Source organism: Cervus canadensis, chromosome 14, assembly GCF_019320065.1.
Source record: "Cervus canadensis isolate Bull #8, Minnesota chromosome 14, ASM1932006v1, whole genome shotgun sequence".
Lineage (NCBI taxonomy): Eukaryota > Metazoa > Chordata > Mammalia > Artiodactyla > Cervidae > Cervus > Cervus canadensis.
Window position 1 is genome coordinate 26,152,488 of NC_057399.1, and position 17,229 is coordinate 26,169,716.

General features: G+C 39.4%; 1 protein-coding gene across 2 annotated transcripts in view; it reads right to left on the minus strand.

Moving 5' to 3' along the window:
- The window catches only part of MAMDC2 (MAM domain containing 2), a 152,602-nt gene that overhangs the window by 6,414 nt on the left and 128,959 nt on the right, over positions 1–17,229 (minus strand). Inside the window, exons 10-12 of one of the 2 annotated variants that reach the window (XM_043486525.1) lie at positions 16,528–16,621; positions 14,409–14,561; positions 1,005–1,264 (exon numbers count right to left, since the gene is read on the minus strand). In XM_043486525.1, coding sequence (XP_043342460.1) covers positions 1,005–1,264; positions 14,409–14,561; positions 16,528–16,621 — 507 coding nt within the window. Of the gene's footprint in view, positions 1–1,004; positions 1,265–14,408; positions 14,562–16,527; positions 16,622–17,229 lie in introns of those variants that run through there. The other variant, XM_043486526.1, reaches the window with a different exon arrangement.

Consider the following 17,229-nt stretch of genomic DNA (forward strand, 5'->3'; position numbering starts at 1 on the left):
GTAGGGCTTTTAACTGAAGATCACTCCTGGAATTCTATACAGCAATTTCAGGGATAGTCAAGGGTCTAATGTTATCTGCCCTGAGCTTTCTGGAGCTTTGACTCATGGTAGGCAGGTAAAGGCTTCCTTGCTAGTTCAGCGGTAAAGAACCTGTCTGCCAATGTCAGGAGACATGGGTTCCATTCCTGAGTCTGGAAGATTCCCTGGAGAATGAATGGCAACCCACTCCAGATTCTTGCCTGAAAAATCCGATGGACAGAGGAACCTGGCGGGCTACAGGCCATCGGAGCCACAAAAGAGTCAAACATGACTTAGTGACTAAAGAAAAACAACCGGCAGGTAAAGTCATAAGCTTTTACGAGGCTGCTGCTGACTTCCAGGCTAATTGGCTGCTTGATCTCACCCACTGGAATTGAAAAGGCTCCTTCTTATTGCTGCTCAGATTCCCTTATAATTGGGATCCTGCAGGAAGGAAGTCTTCTACTGCCTCAAGGCAGGCCCAGGACATAGGATCAAGATTCAGTTTCTTCTGCATCAGAGCAGACAGAGGCTTAAAAATGTACACTGGATCATGTACTCTGTTAAATAGAAGCTTACAACAGCAGCCCTTGCATGTGGCTAATGATGAGTGAAAGATGCAGCTGCAACAACTAATTAGGTAATACCAGGTTTAGAAGAAAGAGAAGCTCTGTTTTGGAGGTTTTCAGGACACAGAATGTAACTGACACTCAAAATGTACCAACATGAAAATAGCTATAGTTTCACTACTGAGTTGCGAAAATTACTCTATGTATAAATACCCAAAGCTTTCTCTTTCTAATTCCCCTTTCACTGCTTAGGTTCAATCATTATAGACTAATCATGTTTACTCTTAAACAAGTACTGCCTCTGTCTTTGACCCCGAAAAAGAACAAAGCAGTCTTGATGGTAGCAAGAAAAAGAAAGAGCATCAGAAGCGTACAGGCACGTTTCCCATCATTTGGTTCTCGTCTCCCTTGGCTCACCTGGTGCTGCCTCTCACAGCTGTATTCAATCAGCGCCCGTAGCCAGGAGATGCTCTGTTCACCTCTTCTTCTCCACAAGAGAGACTCTTCACTGTCGCCTTCCTTTTTCAGATAAACATTCAGGAGGCCAGTCCCTGCTCCATACATGTGGTAGAAAAAGGTCAAGCACTGTTTTCCAGGGACTCCTCGTAGAGGCCTGGATGAGAGTCGTGCTTTTTGTCCATATACCAAGTGGGAAGCCTCGATGTACATGTAGTAGCCTTGAGAGCAATGCAACATCAGGTATTGTTAAAAAGGACACATCATATTCTCTTCTAACATATATATATATATTCAGATTATTTTCCATTATAGATTATTACAATATATTAAATACTGTCCCCTGTGTTATACGTTAAATCCCTGTTGCTTATCTATTCTATGTATAGCAGTTTGTATCTGTTAACCCCATACTCTGAATTTATTCTGCCCCTCATTTCCCTTTTGAGTACTTTTCTGGAAACAAATTAGAGTCAATGAACGACTTGACTACAGTACTGAGAAAGGAGTTCATAATTTTGGAGAATGTGTATAATCCAAGAAAGATAAATATGCTACAAGATTTTGACCATCAAAATAAGTGTTTTCATGTAATAATTTATAATTCAGTTTAATATACAGGAGGTAATTAATATACTAGTATTGTGCCACTGAGGTGGTAATTAACATGAGAATTTATCCTACTAATCCATGGACATATTTTGAACTTCCATCATTGGTTTAGGGGAATGGTCGGGTAGATGAGGTTCAAGTCTTGGTTCTAACAGTTATTGTCTGTGTGACTGTGATCTAATGGATTATCCCGTCTGAACCTATGTTCAATTAAAAAAATTTGTTGTTGTTCAGTTGCTAGGTTATGTCTGACTCTTTGCAACCCCATGAACTGCAGCATTCCAGGCTTCTCTGTTCTTCACTATCTCCCTGAGTTTAAAACTAATGGTTAATAAACCTGTGCTATAGAGTTGTGAGAATTAAATAATGTGTGTGACATATGTCCACATGTAATATGTATTCAAATATGTTTTCTGCCCTGCTTTCCTGAGATTTTTCTGTGACACTTCTTGAAAATATAATTGTACAATATTTCAGTTCAGTTCAGTTGCTCTTTGCAACCCCATAGACTATAGCACACCAGGCTTCCCTGTTCTTCACCAATTCCAGAGCTTGCTCAAACTCATGTCCATTGAGTCAATGATGTCATTCAACCATCTCATCCCCTGCTGTCCCCTTCTCCTCCCGCCTTCAATCTTTCCCAGCATCAGGGTCTTTTCCAATGAGTCAGTTCTTCACATCAGGTGGCCCAAGTATTGGAGTTTCCGCTTCGGCATCAGTCCTTCCAATGAATATTCAGGATTGACTGGTTTGATTTCCTTGCAGTCCAAGGGACTCTCAGGAGTCTTCTCCAACACTACAGTTCAAAACCATCAATTCTTTGGCACTCAGCTTTCTTTACAGTCCAACTCTCACATCCATACATGACTACTGAAAAAACCACAGCTTTGACTAAACGGACCTTTGATGGCAAAGTAATGTCTCTGCTTTTCAATATGTTGTCTAGGTTTGTCATAGCTTTTCTTCCAAGGAGCAAGAATCTTTTAATTTCATGGCTGCAGTCACCATTTGCAGCGATTTTGGAGCCCAAGAAAATAAAGTCTCTCACTGCTTCCATTGTTTCCCCATCTATTTGCCATGAAGTGATGGGACCAGATGCTATGATCTTAGTTTTCTGAATGTTGAGCTTTAAGCCAACTTTTTCACTCTCCTTTTTCACTTTCATCAAGAGGCTCTTTAGTTCTTCTTCACTTTCTGCCATAAGCGTGGTGTCACCTTCGTATCTGAGGTTATTGATACTTCTCCCAGCAATCTTGATTCCAGATTGTGCTTCATCTAGCCTGGCATTTCGCATGATGTACCCTGAATATAAGTTAAATAAGCAGGGTGACAATATATACCCTTGACGTACTCCTTTCCCAATTTGGAACCAGTTTTAACTGTTGCTGCTTGACCTGCATACAGATTTCTCAGGAGACAGGTAAGGTGGTCTGGTAGTCCCATCTCTTTAAGAGTTTTCCACAGTTTATTGTGATCCATACAGTCTACAATATTTAATGTTATTATGACATTTAACATATTTTATATCTTATACTTTATACACTATATACTGTATGTTAATTATATAACACTTTACATTTGTATTTTCCTTTTCTAATTTTAGTTTTGTTTTTTTTTAATGTGCTTGTTTTAGGCAGAAGCAGGATTAATCTGCACGTAAATTTGGAGCCTGTCTCCACTGGCTCCAACAGTCAATTATGTGCCTTCTGTTGGTAGGTCCAAATGGCTTCACTCTGGTAGTTTGAAATGGTCTACAATGGAAGTATTCATACTACAGAAATGGGACATAACTACAAGTCAGCCCCCCCTCATAAAAAATAGAGCTGGTTGGTGTTAAATAATTACCATGAAGCCACTAAAATAAGCAATATAATAATAGTAATTTCCAGAATAATACACCCATAATATAATTCTATGTACCTCTGGCTCATGTTTAAAAAAAGCCATGAACTCTATATAAGTAGTTCTTAACCTTCCCTCATTTGATGAAAAATTTACATCTCTTCAACCTGAAAAAATATGCATAAATTTTTATATCCAGTTGCATCCTCTTCTTTGCCAATATTGACTTTTTTACATACATGATGTAAAAACTTTTACATAGTGTTCTCTCTATTATTTCACACGGAAATTAATGGCTGCACTGAAGGAAAAAAAGAGTTCCCAAATATTGCATGCAAAGGAAATGGCTTCTAGAGCATCTTTAAAGTTTCAAGTTTAGTCAGTGAAGTCTATTCATTTCTCAAAAGGCAATGCTTGAGACACCCCAACCAGAATTGATCAGAGGCTCCATCCTTGCTCCTTCAAGGCATTCCTCCTTTTCCTTTCCCTTATTTCCACAGATCTGAGAATCCAACAGTCTATTATAAGGGTGGGAGAAAAAGTCCTGCCCCATTTGGTCTTATCAAATCTTGTGCACTGTGCAAGCCCTCCCTCAGTGTTTCACTCAGTGAAGTTACCACCCTGCAAAACTGGGCAATCAGTCATGGGCTTTGTCAACCAGTCATCCGCATGACCTCCTCTAAACTTCTGGGATACTGTTGCATGTCTGCTGCGCTCACCAGTGACATCCTCATGACTGAAAGCAAGGGTCAGTCTTCAGTTCTTGTCCTTCTTGTCATTAGTAGCCCTGGACACAGTGGATCACTCCTGCCTCCTAGAGGAACTTTCTTATTTGGTTTGCAGGACTCTGACCTCTCCTGGTTTTTCTCCCACTTTTCTGGTCACTCCTTTGCTGGTTCACCTTTTCTTCTCTGACCTCTTGATCTTGGAGTGCTCCAAGACCCAATGTTTGAATCTCTCCATTCTCGCTCACTTCTTTGGTGATCTCATCTTGTTTCATGGCTTGAAATACTATATGTCTTGTTATATCTCAAATTTTAATTTCCAACCTCTTTCCTAAAATCCAGACTTGTTATTGAAAGTGCCTAATGGACATCTCCTCTTATTGTCAAGTAGCTATCTCAAACTGAACTTGGTCAAAACTATACTCCTAACAGCCTCACTATAAAGCTCACCCCACCCTTTTTAGTTGTCCAGGCCCCAAACCTGGCCATTCTTTACATCCTCTCACTCTTCACATCCAGATGGTCAGGAAATTCTGTTGGTTCTACCTTCAGAATATGTCCAGAATCCAATCACTTCTCTCCTTACCACCTCCAATGCTACCTCCCAATCTGAGCCAGTATTATTTCTGACTTGGATTAATTCAACACCTCCCAACAAGTCTGCCTGCTTTTACGCTAGTTCTCTGCAATCTACTCTGAACACAGCATCCATGGTAAACTTTCTACAACAATAGCTAAATTTTACCATTCCTCTGTTCAAAACCCTCCACTAGCTCAGCATTTCACTCCAAGTAAGAGCTGAACGCCTGACAACATATAAGGCTCTACATAACTCCTGCTCATTCTCCTGTCTCTCTGATTCCTACCACCTTTCTCCCCACTCGCTCTGAGTCTCGAGGACACACTTGAGTTCTATACCATTCCTGGAATGTAGTAAGTTTGCTACCACCCCAGGGCCTTTGCATGTGCTAATCACTGCCTACAATGGCTTTTCTCTCATATAGTCTCACGTCTCACTCTCTCACCTCTAAGTCTTTGCCCAGATATTACCTTTTCAAATAGCAACCCCCCCTCCTCTGGTACTTTTCTTTCTCTATACCCTAATTTATTATTTTCCATACCATTTAACTGCCTCTTAACATACTATATAACATTTCTGTTTTTATGTTTGTCTGTCTCCTTCCTCTAGAATACTCAAAGGCAGAGATATTTCCTTGTTTACTTGACTGCTATGCCCCCAGGTCCTAGAGCAGTGTCTGGAACATAGCAGATGCTCAATAAATATTTGTTGAATGAACAAAAAGCACAGACCAGTCTGACCATTTCCAGAGCACATGGCCCTACCAAGGTTACTCCAGTTGTGTGAAGATCTTGGCAACGAGACATGTACTTGACTAGGATGCTCCAAAGCAAAGTAGGAACAAGTCCAAATTTTGAAAAAGTCACATTTTAAAGAAAATGTTCTCAACCTAGTTCCATACCATCTGACTGTCTTTTTTGTTTTTTTTTAGCCAAACACACATTCTTTAACTTCATTACCTTCATTCTTTCACTGGCAAGAAAATTGCTACACAAGAAGCACTGGGGTTTTTACACTTCCAGCAATGAAAGAAAATCTTATTGTTCTTTTCTTTAATATTTTCTAACTTAAGCTAGGCTGATATATACTGATATATAAAACTGATATATATACTGATATATACTGATATATAAAACCCTAACAGAAGGGTGTATTTAATTTAATCCCATGGAAAATAAAGTCAAAACATGAACATGGTTTATCACCTACTATGCACAAAGGTGTTCTGTACTAGCCTATATATAAATTAGTATAGCAAAATGAACTGAAACCCTACCTTAATGCATGTTTAAACTGAAAAATATTGCCTCCAAAAATAATTCTTAAGGAAATAAGAAGAAAGTCAAAGAAAAATAACTTTGGTACCTGCCTTCGGGACTCTCAAAAGGTTCACTTGAATCCCAAGAAAAGGACCTTAGCTGAAGATGAAACACTTAGTGGGAGGGGGAAGATAGGGGACAGGGAGGCTCCTCTGAAAGATGCTGTCACTGGAAAACTGGAAAGAAAAGAGTATTGTGGGCCTACAACAGGAAGTCTTCTCAGAATGGAAAGAAAGCAATGGGTCCATTATAAGTGAGAGATGACGCAAGAAGTATCTTCCATCTAGTGATGATGGTATGTAATCCCAGTGATGACATCACATATGTGATGACTAGTGATGACATCACTAGTCACTCAGTCATGTCCAGCTCTTTGTGACCCCAGGACTGTAGCCCGCTAGGCTCCTCTGTCCATGGGGATTCTCCAGGCAAGAATACTAGAGTGGGTTGCTATTTTCTTCTCCAGGGGATCTTCCCAACCCAGGGATCGAACCCAGGTCTCCCGCATCACAGGTGGATTCTTTACTATCTAAGCCACCAGGGAAGCCCAAGGTCCTGGTCAAAATCATCTGAGGTCCTGCTAGAGGGGTAAACCTCCAGGATTAACCAACTGAATCTTCCTTTTGTGAGTACAGTGCTCTAATCAGTCAGCCTCAACTGGGTGAAGCATTACTCATGAGTCTCTGGGTCTTGGGTATCAGGCTGAAGCCATTACCTAAGGTTTCTAGTTCCAGAGATCACTGTGTTTAGTACCATGATATATGAAAGGAAAGCTCCTGAACTGTTTGACATGTGTAACTGCTGCTTTTGGAAGAGACGGGGAACAGCCAGGGGAACATTAGTATAATTACACCTTTCTGGGGCACAGGCACTAGTCTACTTTCCTTGAGTAACGTTGACCTTTCTAAAACTCCTTCAGGCTACAGTTTCTGTTTTAAGCCCATACATATATCCCTTTAGGCAATGCTGATTTAGACTAATCGAGACCAACATCTATACCTAAAAATATTTGTCCCATATTTGTCAACTGATCAGAATCTGTCTGTCTGATGCCCAGACCAATTATTCCTCTTGATTCCAAATATGTTTTTCTTCTTGACTTGCATGTGACATTTCCTTTCCCCAGAAAAGATCAGAGCTTCATGGAGAGACAGTCGGCCTCACGTGTTTGGAAAGCAGAGAAAAGCCCTGTGTGTTGACAAGCTTTGCCACATTCCAACTCCAAATGCTGTCTGTCTCAGCAAACAAAAGCTCCCTGGGTGGCAGCCAGGCGCCCCAGCGATGAAACCTCAAACTGGCTCATGTGTCCCTGCACATGAAGGATTCTAGTCTGTGGAAGGGATTATTAACTGGAGAAAACAAATTACTTTCTTTCTGTGGATCACTGTTTAACATTCAAGATACGGGTTCCAGTGGGTCTACTGGGAGATTAGGGTCCCATCTGTTCTTTGCTCAGCAACTGTGATGTGTTGAGACACAGCATATTCGTAATTGGGAGCAGTGACGCAGCTGTTCCTCTAGTCTTGCGGCCCTCTCTCACCAGGGCCGGGAAGGAGTGGGAGGCCATGTGGAATGAACAGCTAGCTGCTTCATTAAGCCGGAAGACAATTCTTAACAATCAGGGGGAAAAGATATCAATATTTTGGGAAGAACAACTGCTAAATATGTCTCTCTCTAAAATTATTATTCTTTATTATATCTTTTAAATGGTTTTTAAAGCGAGTCATAAATGAGTGGTTATTAACTTATTGGGGACAGAGTTTCAACTTGGGAAAACTTTTAACAGTTCTGAGGTGGTGATGGTTACACAAAAGGTATATGTACTTAATACCACTGAATTATGTATGTAAAAATTACTAAAATGGTAAATTTTATGTTTTTCATATTTTACTACTATTTTTAAAAAAGCTTGTCATAGAAGTCTTATCTTGGGTAAGTAGGGTCCAACAATACCAGAAATTAGTGTGATAAGATAAATTATGAAAAAGCTGAGGAGACTGGAGATTTTACTATTCTAGAGCTAATTGCCCTTATAGTTTCAGACTAGTTGAGTAGCATTGTTACATGTCTGGATATCAGCTACCAAAATTCTTAAAAGACAAGGACTTGAATGAGACTGCTATTAAATTTCAGCTATTAATATATAACCAACACATTAAAAATATAGTTTTTATTTTCTTTTGTGTCAATGGAATAATTTATAAGTGAATGCCATTATTTGGTATTTTAATGTATCACTCATCACAAGAAGGTTCATATAAGACTCCTACCTTTATTTAGTAGTGTGTTGGAGAGAATTTAATTATCAGAAGTACAGAAGATGTAGTGAAACACTGAACAGTACCACAGAAGAAACTGATGGTGTCTCTTTATTTGGAAATTATTTTTTAAAAAAATGATGAATAGCTACTTTTCTAGGACATAGCTGTGGGAAAGAGATAGGGAAAACTGGATGACTTTTAATCTATTCACTGGTGGACTCAGCCAGCTAGGAAATGTTACAGTTGAAGGCATTTTCTCACTAAACTGGAGAATTATCTGTTGATTTATTTATTCTACTATCTTTTGGTCACAAAACCCATGTAAACTCCAGGACAACTAAAACAATTATTTAAGAAGAATTCTGACAGTATGGCATCACATTAATAATATAATATTATTATATAAATATAATCATATAATAAAATTGTAATAACCAATAAAACCCTTGGAACTTTGTTAAGATTTGTCTTTACTATCTTGCAAAAGAAATAGCATCAGTGTCAAGGAACTTTCTGATTCTGCCAGGATAGAGCTATTCAAATAGATGCTGACAAGAAATGGACAAATAGGTCCTGCAGAATCCATTTCAGCTCAATGGAAGTCAAGATTTATCTGTCACAAGTGCTTTTATTATTTTATCAAACAGGGAGCCAAATGGTTGGGCTAGAATATTGTCTTTGTTGTTGTTCTAGTAGAATGACATGTTCTATTAGATGACTGACAAACACTGGAAATGTTTCCCCAACTTTAGCCACACAAATACCACTATATTTATGTTACTTATCCACATACTACCTGTACTATTATTCATTTGATATATTTCTTTAAATAGATTTCATTTTTTACTCCTTTGATTTTAAATCCATTATTCAAATAGGAAACTGCATATTAGCATGAAAACAGAAAACAAGCTATAGATTTGGGAAATAATGGTGTTGCTGTACTGATTATATATTTTGCTTTTACATGAATAGTGCTATCAAATTAAAAATAGTCATCCACTTAACCCTTAAATCACCCAGTGGTACTCTGGAAGACACTGGTTTAAGGCCTAGCAAATCTTTTGGTTACTACTACGTCATTTTATTTGTAATTATATGCCGTGGTTTTCTATGTATAAAAACACAAATGACACAAAAGACTGAGTCCAAGAAAGTCTCCCAGAAATGAACCCCAGATGAACATCAGATTTTGTGAATGAGTCATTAACTACAAAAATAGTAATATCATTTTCATTTTAGTGGAGCTTATATAGTATTAGTTCTTTCAGAAATACAACCTTGGTTAATCATCACAGCAGCCCGAAGAGATTAGCAGGGCATCCGCTGTTATGTGATGCACGACACATAATAGGTACTTAGAAAATATGGAGTAAATCAAGATCGTAGAAACTCTGCTCTATATAACATGACAATTGCTCCCAGTTCTAAGATGTTTCATCTTATAAACATGTAGCTTATGACACTGGTGGCTTTAACAAACATTTGTTTTAAAGGGGTATTTAATTGCTTATACCTTAATTTATGAATGGGTGATCCTTGTCATATTGTAATATGAAAGCCAATATATCAGCCCACATTTGGCCATTAGAGGCCATTGTGTATATTAACCCTCAAAGGCGAAGCTACCCTTTGCGGGTTTAGGCTACACAGTGGCTGTGGGCACTGGTCCTGCAGTTAAACTGACAATATTGGCTCACAGACCAGAGAAAACTTAGATACTTTCTGATGGGTTACATTTCAGTGGGTGTCTAAAAATACCATCAGTTTGAATATATCCTTTCCAAGAGCAGACACCTTTTTCTGGTATGAAGGGTGATAGATATGAGATTACGTGGCCGTGTGAAGAATTGTGCTTTTCACATGTAAGCCGTCCCAGCTGTTTGAAGTCGTGTGCGGTCTCCTACGATCATGTGGGCTGGAAAACTCTGGTGAGACAGTGTGGACAGAACATGGACACGAGAGCCCAGCAGTCCTGAGATACAGTCCCTGCTCTACCAGTCATCACTGTGTGGCCTTGGAAAGGCATTTCTCCAACCTTCAGTTCTTTCATATGAAAAATGGATACTTTCACTTACACGTCATGGTAAGGCTGTGTTATTGATTGAATATTTATTTCCCCTCTTTCCAAATTTATATGTTGAAATCCTAACCCCCACTATGATGGTAATTGGAGATATGGTCTTTGGGAGGGGTTAGGTCCTGAGAGCCAAGCTCTCATAGGTGGGACGAGTATCCTTTTAAGAGTCCTCAAAGAGCTCACTTGCCTTGTGTGCCATGTAAGGACACAGCAAAAAGACTGCTGACTATGAACTAGGAAGTGAACCCTCACCAGACCTCAAATCTGCCAGCACCTTGATCTTGAGCTTCTCAACCCTCAGAACTGTAAGAAATAAATGTCTGCTATTTAAGCCTCTGAGTCTATGGTATTATTGTTATAGCAGCTTAAACTGACTAAGGATATAAAGATCCCAGAACAGTGCCTGCATATGGTAAACACTCCATAAATGATCAGTAGATGTTATTATTTCCTTAGAAGGATAACTGTTAAAGTAATTTAAAGAACAAGATCAAGATAGAAAACTCCAGCACTATATTATCTGTAGGTAACCCTGGGCATAGCATAGCAAAACTTGCAGCCTTTGCATTGTTATACTTAGGAATAAAAAGGTATAATCTGGAAAAGATTTTATGTGGTTAGAAAATTGAAAGATGTCCCAAGACCCTTTAGGAAGTTTGCATTGAAACAGGTGAAATAAATGATGGAAAAAAGGGAGAACCTAGAAAAATTTACTGAAAAATAATCAGAATGCTCTGTTCACCAGAGAATCTAATATTCTATGGTCAAGTATTTTCTGGGAAAAAATATTGAACACACTAAGAAGTTTTTACATTACAATTTTTGTTATGAAGTTTCACCCCAGTCAGCTGAAATATTCTTCAAAGTTTTCAGAGAGACAAAGCAAACACAATCATACCATTTTCTTTAATCAAAGCCACACCAAGTAAACTAACATGTGCCCCTACATGTAAATAAAGGAGCAAAATTATGAGTAATGAAATATCTACTGCAGGTACTTTTGTCAGATTTTCATAGATTTTGTCTTTAGGCAGGAGGGAGAATGTCATCCCCAAGCTGATTAAGTTTAAACTCAACCATCCTTTGACGTACATAAACAGACAAGTAGCTATAGTTATTCTCATTTTCTAGATGATATCACTGAGACCTAGAGATTTTAAGTAACTTTTTCAAGGTCTCATACCTAGTGAGTGGGGAACCTTGACTCCAAAGTTCATGGGTCTGTTTATCCTGGCTTGGTGACCCTCCCTCACCCTTTTCAGAGACTCCTTCCCTCCACTGCTCCTTATCTTTGTTTTGTCCTCTCTTCCATGTCCAAGACACTGCACAGACTGTCACCCAGAAAATTCCCCTGTGGTACTCTACCACAGCACAACCCTCTTCTCAGATCTGTTGTTACTAGATTTTTTGGTGTCCCTGAAAAATGGGAGAGAAGCTATCAACTCCCTCCCCAGAAAAATGTACATACAGACAACATCGTGATTATAATGGACTCCAACTAAAGCTGATTTATTCTTGATACTTCTCTATCCCTCTCATAATTTAGTTTCTCCCCATTACTACATTTTCTATGGGTCTTACTAATTAAGTGGTTATTCTTATATGCACCAGGGAGGGCTTATCGATTCATTATTTCTTCCAAGGACTTTTTTGAGCCTCTGTAGTGTATAAGGTACAAGGCCTGTGGGGATTCATACAGGAATTTGATAGTATTCTGCCCTCATGAGGCTTCCCTCATAATTCAATCGGTAAAGAATCTGTCTGTAAGGCAGGAGACCCAGGTTCGATTCCTGGGTTGGGAAGATTCTCTGGAGAAGGAAATGGCAACCCACTCCAGTATTCTCGCCTGGAGAATCCCATGGACAGAGGAGACCGGCAGGCTACAGTCCATGGGATCACAAGAGTCGGACACGACTTAGTGACTAAACCACCACCACCTGCCCTCATTACACTGCCAATCAGAGTTAATGAGGCTAATTTTTTGTTTGCCGATTTATCTCTTTTCAATAGATTCAGTGTTGAATGGCCACGAGGCTGCCACTGCAGCAGCCTCTTGCTACCATGAGAGGACAGACTGTTTGCAATTGGAGCCAACTCAGAAAAACCAGAGCAGAGAGGTGGAGAGAAGGAGGTCCCAGTGACATGGTTTTATCCTCTACATCAAGCTGTGCCTCAAGTCAGCCCTAAAATGGCATTTTTTTTCCTGTTACAAAGAGCAACAAACTATTTCGAACCAAAATAGTCTTAACATATACACATCTTTTTATTATCTTTTTAATTTCATTGTCTTTCCTGATATAGCCTCACACTCTCTTAGAATCTTCTACACACTGCTGGAAGTAGAAATCTGATCTACCTTTGAACAAAGGCTGAATCTCTTCAACAGCTACCCTAGCTGATGCAACACTGTCCCAGAATCTCTGAAGTAACGGGAAGAAAAGAGGTCAGTGGTAGGACCAAGCTTCACATCATCTTCTTAGGCAAAGGTGCATTTAGGATCCAAGGCCAAATGGATACTCACTACTCACAGGGATAGTGGCTGGAACCAAGTGTTCTTGAAAAGACCCAAGTCAAAACTGCCAGGAGGGATGCAAGTAGAAAATCTACGTGAATGGTACAAGTACTATGGAGAAAGAGGGTAGCCACAGATCATCAGCCAGAGAGTACAGTGCCCAAAATGGTGAGATGCAAGAGAGCCAGTACTTAGATATCTGTCATAACAGAAGGTATCCAAGAAAGAATTTGAAGAAACACTAAACATTTTAGAAGTTATTTTCTTTTAATCCATCTTCCACTCACTCTGGCTAAAGGATCCTGATGATGCTGGGCAGGGGAGGAAGTAAAACAAAGAAAGTTCAAGCACAGACAGTCTTCTCTTTTACCATCTCCAAACTATGAATCAGGCTCATGCTGAGGGAGAGAGATGATTCAATTGAATGGGAAACTGAAGTTGTTGTTTGAATTGGACATCTTAACACACCTGAATGTGTGACTGCTCCACTGCCTCAACAGGACTGGGAAGCTGTGGGATCTGCCAGGGGTGGGAAAGGGAGAATTCTCTAGGGTATGTCTGAATAGAGTGTTGGAAACAAAAGACAAAGCTGTTCCTGATTGCACCCCACCAAGTTTAGCCAATACAGCCAATATTTTTTGTTGTATTGCTGCTGTGTGGTGTTACACCCTAGGCTTATTTTTGAGGTAGACCATAAGAAACAGCACTATGCCACTCTCTGTAAGGACCCTTCAGGAAATATGTCTTTAATATTAATATCAGGGATAGTTCTGCATTGCTGGACCAAGTGATATGCTTTTATCCAACCGGTGTTCCTAGAGAAATTGACAGCCTCAGTGGAAAAGGTCTATTCTTCAAGGAGTATTTTATCATGGACATTGTTTGCAACTGCTGACACATGGTGATAATAAGAAGTAGAACAACTTTTAGTCTGGTTTAGTGTAGTTTACACATTTCCTACAGAAAAATGCACTGCTTTATTGCCTCCATCCCTTGGTGGACTGCTTCATCTGTTTCTATCCTAAGAACACAGTAAATCACTTCTGCAAAGTGAGGACTCACACTGATACATCTTTCCTGTCTGCCAGATATTTCTATACTAGGCCTCAGTCCTGGGCTTCATTTTAGACCACTATTTTATTTTTTTCATTTTTGCCCATCTCTCTTTTATTTTTAAACCTTACTTCTAATTATCTTCGTGTGCATATCTTTGTAAGCTCATTTAAATCCTTTTTGCATCTAGATAATGAGCAATATAATAAACAGAAAGAATGATTTTAAATGCACATACTGAATTACCTATCCCATGTGTGTAATATCCCACATGCAGTTCACTCTAGACACCTTAATTTTCACATATCAGAATGCAGTAAACAACCCCTAGAAAGCTATTTCGGGTTTCCTTAGGAAACAGCACCATGTGGCATAACTCACCTACCCCAGTAGTGTGATCTCCCTTTGGTCCGGTGTAGGAGGTGGGAGTTTCTCCCCTCCTCCTTTGCCAGCTGCTCCGGTTTCTTCTCTCCTGAGTAAATATACATTCATCTTGTTCAAAAGTACACTCTCCTGGTGGAGGCAGGAGCTTCTCTGCAAGGAAACAGCAGGTATTGTGACTGCTGAGGCTCTTTCAATGAATATATATTCCAAGACTCATTGGAAACCCACACTAATGTGTGGTTATCATCTGGCCACATGCCACACATAGAGAGGCAACCCACCCACCAGCACTCCCTCTAAGCCAAGCTCTTGCCTCTGGCTAGAGTCTGGACTTCACCCTGGTTCTGCCATAGAGGCAGAGAACAATCAGAAATCTAGATCCAAAAGTACTGGAATACTTTGAGAAAGAAACTTTCTCTGACTTGTGAATTTATTTGTACGAATGAGATTTTAAAACTCTCTGACAATTGGAGGTATATTGGCTTTATGGAAACATAAAAAGAATAAAATTGCAAGCAGGAGGTTTCTTCAGAAATCCAGAATGAGTGAAGGAAATCCTCAGAGCAAAGCTATAGTCGCTTTGGAAGAGGGAGAGAATGTGAAAGAATTAAATGTGATTTTGGAGACACAGCTTAATACATGTGGAGCAGGTTACTGAATTTTTCTGTGCCTCGGCATTCTTATTTGTAATGTGGGAACCTTAATGGTATCCACTCCAGGGGGTTGTGAGGATTAAATGAGATGATGTATGTAAAATGTTTAGAACATGAAGTTCTCAGTAAATATTAGCTAAATAAATATTAAAACTTGGTGTTTTTCTACCTGGAGGCTTATTTTCCATTTCCAAAAACAAACGTTTCTGTCTTTGGGTGTTATCTTCAATAACTCTAACAATGATTATATTAGAGTGGTGCCACCTCCCAACTTCTTGGGAACTTCTTTGGCTGAACTTGGTTGTACCTTCCTACATCTAGATTCTCCAATAAACAACCCATCTTTTCCTTCTCTAGCATGATAATTGTTTTACTTCATTTTATTTTACATACACTACAAGCTAATGAAGGTTCATTCTCTTTTCTATGCCTTGAGTATAGAGATTTTTATCTTGTTTTATGTTGTCCTTGTAGTGCCACACAAATCAAAGGACTACAAACAGTCTTTTAATTAAATAAACATGGAGATTATTCTCCAGTGCCAAATAGATACCACAATATGCCTGCTTGTTAAAGAAATGGATACCTCGTGACTTAGGATGCAGTGGTAATTAATAGATAGATACCAATGATCTGGGTTGAGGTATGCATAATTTTCTCATTAGACATAATGTCCAACACATAGCCATAATATTTGTCACCATCATCAATGCTTGGTCCATTGTTTCATTGTCATTTAATCCACTTAGAAAACATTTATTTTATTATGATTTAGAAATTATATGCTTAGCCTAGTATATGTATATGTATATGTACAATTTCATCAATATAGCTTGAAAATCTGCGTTCAAGTAAGGCAACAACAGTAATCGTAACAAGAGTAATTATCAAAGATGGTATCTGTTTTTAAAGCACTGCTTTGTGCCAGGTCCAAAGCTAGGGAGTTTATATGTGTTATCCTCGCTACTCAAGTAGGTATTACCACCTCTCTTATAGACGAGAATATAGGGGTTAAGTCATGTGCAAAGTCATACATTGTATTTAAGTCATTACTTCTAAATGAGAGAGGCACGGGACAGACTGCTGCTGCTGCTAAGTCGCTTCAGTCGTGTCCAACTCTGTGTGACCCCATAGACGGCAGCCCACAAGGCTCTGCCGTCCCCGGGATTCTCCAGGCAAGAACACTGGAGTGGGTTGCCATTTCCTTCTCCAATGCATGAAAGTGAAAAGTGAAAGTGAAGTTGCTCAGTCGTGTCCGACTCCTAGCGACCCCAAGGACCACAGCCTACAGGCTCCTCTGCCCATGGGATTTTCCAGGTAAGAGTACTGGAGTGGGGTGCCATTGCCTTCTCCGAAAGGACAGACTAGGAGAGAGTAAATCTATGTGGTATACTGTTAGACAAACAGGACATGCCATGAATTGGCTAGGGAGACAGAGAAAGCTGAAATGACAGTCATCTTACCTGGAGACAAGCAGCTTCCCAACTCTACTGTAATGTCATCCAAGGCTACTAGACCACAGTCCCACAAACTTTTGCATAGGCTCATGAAAACCACCTGCAATGAAGAAAAATAAAACTATGAGTTCAGTTAACTGAAAATTGGAAACTCTTACATCCTGGGATGTCCATAGCACAATAGGAGTATAGAAGCAAACTACAGGCATGTCTTCATTGTCTGTGAACTACAGACACAGTGGCGTGAGTAATGGTTAACCATTTATATATGAACCGGGAATCACTTCTTATTTTTTTCAGCAGAGTCGAGCTCGCAATGATATAGTGTATACACTAATGCTGAAATTAGTTTGCATTCTTTAAAGAACTGAGAGAGGAAAGCAAGAGGTTAACTGGGTGATAGAGGAAAACCTGTCAGTTTTTAAATATTTTCCCCCAAATAGTCCACAAAGTGCATACAGGGTTGATGGCAGGTCAAGCATTTTTACAAACATTTCTAGTGCAAACACTACTGATTTTTTAGAAGTGACTTTCTTACAACGTGGTTCATTCATCTGGTTAATGAAGTCTCAGTGATTCGCCACCTGAAGACTCAAGTTCCATTTCCAAAGTAAAGATCTACATCCCTGAGTGTTATCACTAATAAAAGCCCTAAATGCTGTTATTTTATCAAGTCAAACATTTTGCATGTGCAGGAAAAATAAATCT